General features: G+C 51.6%; 1 protein-coding gene across 1 annotated transcript; it reads left to right on the top strand.

The window, feature by feature from the left end:
• The first annotated feature begins 14 nt into the window (after nucleotides 1-14).
• On the top strand, nucleotides 15-4044 carry NME6 (NME/NM23 nucleoside diphosphate kinase 6). The gene is made up of 5 exons (XM_024210910.3): nucleotides 15-142; nucleotides 464-566; nucleotides 2213-2252; nucleotides 2876-3036; nucleotides 3295-4044. The coding sequence occupies exons 1-5, from the start codon at nucleotides 53-55 to the stop codon at nucleotides 3459-3461; spliced, it is 561 nt and encodes a 186-aa protein (XP_024066678.2). The 5' UTR covers nucleotides 15-52; the 3' UTR covers nucleotides 3462-4044.
• The last annotated feature ends 1385 nt before the right edge of the window (nucleotides 4045-5429 follow it).

Genomic DNA, 5429 nt, shown 5'->3' with positions numbered 1-5429 from the left:
GGCCCCGCGCGCCCCCGCCGCCCCGTGCACGCGCTGCGCGGCCGCGAGCGGCATGGGGGCCGTGCTGCGCTCCGCGCGGCCGCTGCAGCTCACGCTGGCGATGCTGAAGCCCGACGCCGTGGCCCACCCGCTGGTGCTCGAGGTGAGGGGGAGGGGCGGGCGGGCGCCCGGGTTACGGGCCGGGCCTTGTTCCCGGCAGCGGGGTCCCCCCGGGAGGCGGTAGTTGGTGGTACCCCCCCCCCCCGCCCGGCAGGAGGCGGTAGTACCCCCACCTCCACACACTTCGGATGACTGGACACTGACCCGTGTGAACACGGCTCCTGGGCCCAGTTACGCCCTGCAGTCTCTCTTGCTCTGACCACACCTTTCTCCCAGTAGTCAGGATCCCCCTGGTCCCTTGGCTGAAGGCTTTGCTCTGCCACATCTGATGTGTTTGTGCCTCACCCTTGCCCTGCCTTTCCAGGCCGTGCACGAGACCATCCTGAATAACAAATTCCTCATCGTGCGGACCAAGGAGCTGATGTGGAGAAGGGAAGATAGCCAGCGATTTTACCAGGAGCACTCAGGTAGTGATCACAGGGAGCTTGCCACTGACTCTAACTGGGCCCTTCAGGGGGTGAACCCTGGGACGGGAGGTTGTCTTTGCTCATGCAGGAAGTGTGGAAATGGGCAGTGGGGAGTATAGGGAAGGGCGCAGGTTAGCCTCTCAGGAGGGACATCGCAGAAGGACGGGGGTAGAGAGATGGGCAAAGAGGAGGAGAGTGTTGGAAAGACTCGTGTGGAGAGAGATTCGAAGACTGATTGTGTCGTTCAGTGAGGAGATGAATGAAAGGGGGCATGACAGAAGGATACAGAACTGATTTCTCTTGGAAGGTGCTCAGATACTATGGGGTAGATGCCAGTATAAACCCTAGGACAGATAGCAGGTAAATCAGGAAGTCCTCTCTCTGAATGCAACAGGTCATTCAAAGAAACTGAAAGGCACTACACGTAAGACTTATCATAGGAAATATTTATTATGCAACACACAATCTGTGGAACTCACTGCCACGAGGCATTACTGAGGCCAAGCGTTCAGTAGGAGTCAAAACACAATTAGACACTTACGTGCATAGTGCTCTGCTACAGACTTCTTGTATGACTTTGGACTAGTCACTGAGTACCTCAGTTCCCCATCTGAGACATGGAGATAATCGCACTTCCCTACATGCCTCATGTTGTGAAGATAAATACAGTACACTAAAAATTGCCAGGTGCTCTGCTCCTGAGTAATAGGGGCCAGTTATGTACCATGGATGGATGGGAAGGATGCAAACAAACAAACGGCTTCTATTATATCTGCTAGGATAAGTTTCAGAGTGGTAGCTATGTTAGTCTGTATCTGTGTTAGTCTTGATGGTGTCTTAAAAGTGGCAATTGTTCAATAAAATCTTCAAAAACCAGACTCCAACGAGAAACTGCAGAACTGGAATTAATTTGCAAACAGGACACCATCAAATTAGGCCTGAATAAGGACTGTGAGTGGATGGGTCACTACAAAAAGTAGTTTTCCCTCTGCTGATACTCACATCTTCTTGTCAACTGCTGGAAATGGGCCACCTTGATTGCATTGGCCTCATTAGCACTACAAAAGTAATTTTCCCTCCCTTGGTATTCACCCCTTCTTGTCAACTGTTGAGAATAGGCCACTTCCATCTTAATTGAATTGGCTCATTAGCACTGACCCCACACTTGGTAAGGCACCTCCCATCTTTTCATGTGCTATAATATATATTCTTCTGACTGTATTTTTCACTCCATGCATCTGATGAAGTGGGTTTTAGTGCACGGAAGCTTATGCCCAAATAAATTTGTTAGTCTCTAAGGTGCCACAAGGACTCCTCGTTACTTTTGCTAGGATAAGATAAACCCTCCTGCTGCAGGGAGGAGCTGGGGAGACTATCCCACAAGGGCAGGTTATCCCAGAATTGTCCACTGGGGGGTTCTGCCCCTGCTGTCGAAGCAGCTGGTATCAGTCCCAGTCAGAGACAGGCTGCTTTGCTAGATGTGCCCTGGACTGGCAACGCCTCTGTTCCTATTGTAAGAGCAGCAAAGGAAAGGGCAATGGGGTGAGGGGAGGGTGGTAGGGCAAGGCCAAGCAAGGGTATCAGTATGACAGGGGAACTGGGCATCTATGCCCCCTTAGAGTGAAATGCTGTCTCTCTCCTTGCAGGGCGATTTTTCTATCAGAGGCTGGTGGAGTTCATGGCCAGGTACCTCCCCTTCCCCATCAGTCCTAGCTCAGCAGTGAATCCCAGCCATGGGGGTTGGGAGCTGTTCTGGCTGTCAGAAGTGAGTGGGGGTGACACCCACTGTCACACACATGCCATTGCCCCCTCATGCTGGTGCTTCTTCTAGCAATGCTGCTGCCCTTTGCCCATGGGCGGCTCCTCCACCTTGGTAAACCCTTCCTCCCCCTGCCTTGGTAAGGGGAGAATGGGGGTGGGACAGGGCAATGGGCAAGCTCTTCCCTGGATTCATGACACGTGAGTGATGCTCAGGCTAGAACTTTGTCATTCTAGTCTGGCACCAGCTGATCCTCAGTGCTGCCCTGCCAGCGTAGCCCTTGGGGGAGTGCGGGCTGTACTTAGAAATGCCATTCATTCTAGGCTACTGCCCTGGAATCAGGGTGTTTTAACAGTCTGGGGTAACCCTGGGGTCCTGGCTACTATCATCTCTCAATCAGCCAGCTCTGTGTCCCTGAGGAGTGCTGCATGGCAGCCCCCTTCGCCTGCCACTCTGACTCTGCTGTGTCTGTGAGGATAGAAAGCACATGAGGCCCACATCCTGCTGTAATCTTGTCTTTTCTTGTCCCCACCTGGCTGTGTTTCCCCAGTGGCCCAATGCGGGCTTATATCCTAGCCCATGAAGATGCTGTTGCATGCTGGAGGTCTCTCGTGGGACCCACCAAAGTGTACCGAGCCCGAAACACAGCTCCAGACTCCATCCGAGGAGCCTATGGCCTCACTGACACGAGAAACACCACACATGGCTCAGGTAAGAACCCCAGGGCAGTCATTGGGGTGGAGGAAGGGCCAGATGGGGGCACTGTATCAGTGCACTCATTGCCTCTGCTGGTGCCCAAACCACATGTCCTTGTATCCCTGCACGTTCCTCCAATCCAAGCAGACAGGCTCCATTCACCCCAGTCCTGTATAGGCTGTCCCCTCCACCCCTCTGAGCAGAACTCAGGGTACGATCGAGGCAATGTGTCACCACCACCTCAGGGCTCTCTCTCTCTCTCTCCTCTAACAGACTCGGTGGCATCGGCCCGTAGAGAAATTGCCTTCTTCTTCCCAGAGTTCAGTGAGAGTCTCTGGTACCAGCAGGACGAGCCACGTCTGCGCTGCGGCCTGGCACACTACGACGCAGAGGAGCGTGTTCACAGCCTGCCCAAGGCTGGCAGGACAGAGTCATCCTAGAGCAGAGGAGGAGACTTACCATTGACTAACCCCCTTGGAGATGAGGAGGGCATTGCCTTCCACGCAGGAAGTGCTGCTAGCAGCACCAACTAGACTATCCCTGTAACAAGGACAGGGAGCTATGTAATGTCTGTTACAGTGGGCGAATACCAGCTGCAATACACATTACACCATGCTCCGGGGGAGTGTCGCACTTACCTCTGGCTGCACGTGTAGCACCTAGATAGCATGGATGCTACAGACAAACCTCAGATACCAGCAGGAATCCATTGAACTCCAGCATGGCAGAGGAACCCCAGCCTGCAATTCACCAGCACGGAGAGTGTGCTCGCACATAATCGGGGTACAGGGGGCTGCCTGCACAGGACTGTGTGCAGGGGTGAGAGCACAGATCTCAGTGATGAGGATGAGTGTGGAATATCTCTGTGAAGTGCAAAGCCGATCCCACTGCCTTTCCCACATGCACTCTGGCTGTTTGTTACCAGTGACAATAATCTTCCTTGCTTATCTAGTGCTTTCGTCTGTAAAGCATTTCTCCAACACAGCCATGGTGTGCTGCAGTAATAAAGCTTTCTTTGCTGCAGGCATTGTCACTGACAGAGCTCTCTGAGGACAGAGTGGATCAGCTGGCATGGCCGAGCCAGATCTCAGAGATACCTCTGTGTCACATGGGCGACACAACTTCACCTCTTGGGTGCTGGTTTCAGCCTGGGCCCAGGGTGGTGGGATGCAAGGAATCAGGGTAGGAGCCGGTGGTTGGGCTCACTAACCTTCAGCGCACTCCCTAGCATCAGTGGCACTATCTTTGGCTCAAGCAGCTCTTATTGCCCACCTGCCTATGGCACCAGCTCTTGTGTGTCTCAACCCTCCACCCAAGTCACCTAAGTTCAGACCCCCTTCTGGGGTATCATGAACAAGTCCAAACAAAATTGAATAGTTCTTCTGCCCTCTTGGGCTACTGAAAGCATTGGAGGTTGGGGAATCTCCATCAGTGGAGGTTATTTAAAAGCAGGTTAGACAAACACCTGTCAGAGCTGCTCTAGATAATAGTCCTGCCTCAGTGCACGGCCCTGGGCTAGATGACCTAGTTAGCTCCCTTCCAGTTCTATGATTTCTATGATAAGGTCAGTTCCTGAAGTCTTTCCCCCTAGCTCATCACTAGATGTCAGGGGACAGCTCATTCAGATCCTGCTTACAGGACTAACTCATTCTGTCTTGTTTTTGCACCTTTTCCCCATCAACATTTATTGTTATAAGCGACAAAGAGTCCTGTGGCACCTTATAGACTAACAGACGTATTGGAGCATAAGCTTTCGTGGGTGAATACCCACTTTGTCAGATCTGAATAAGTGGGTATTCACCCACGAAAGCTTATGCTCCAATACGTCTGTTAGTCTATAAGGTGCCACAGAACTCTTTGTCGCTTTTTACAGATCCAGACTAACACGGCTTCCCCTCTGATTTATTGTTATAGTTGTTCCACACTATAAACTTCTATCCACTTTCCCAGTTAGTCTCACAGTTAGGGTCTCACAGTTTTAGGCTGAACTGTCACAACAGTTCTCTGCCCTAAGGTGTCTCAGAGGGCAAACAGGGGTCTGTCCGGACATAAAGCAAGCTCGCCGACCATAGATTAATAGAGTGCAAGGTCAGAAGGGACCATTGTATCATCTACTCTGGCCTCCTGTATAACAGGCCAATAAATTTCACCAGTTACCCCTGAATTGAACCTAATAACTTGTGTTTAGCTAAAGCATCTTCCAGAAAGGCATCAAAGTCTGGATTTGAAGACTTCAAGAGATGGAGAATCCACCACTTCCTTTGGAAGTTTATTCCCATAATTAATCATTCTCACTGTTGAAATTTCTTGCCTTCTTACTAATTTGCATTTCTTTGGCTTCAGCTTCCAGCCACTGGCTCTTGTTTTGCCTTTCTCCACTAGATTAAAGCATCCTTCAGTACCTGGTA

The sequence above is a fragment of the Terrapene carolina genome, unplaced genomic scaffold, assembly GCF_002925995.2.
Source record: "Terrapene carolina triunguis isolate 2854851 unplaced genomic scaffold, T_m_triunguis-2.0 Scaffold31973, whole genome shotgun sequence".
Lineage (NCBI taxonomy): Eukaryota > Metazoa > Chordata > Testudines > Emydidae > Terrapene > Terrapene triunguis.
The sequence above is the reverse complement of the archived record's forward strand: the minus strand, read 5'-3'. Positions and strand labels throughout refer to the sequence as shown.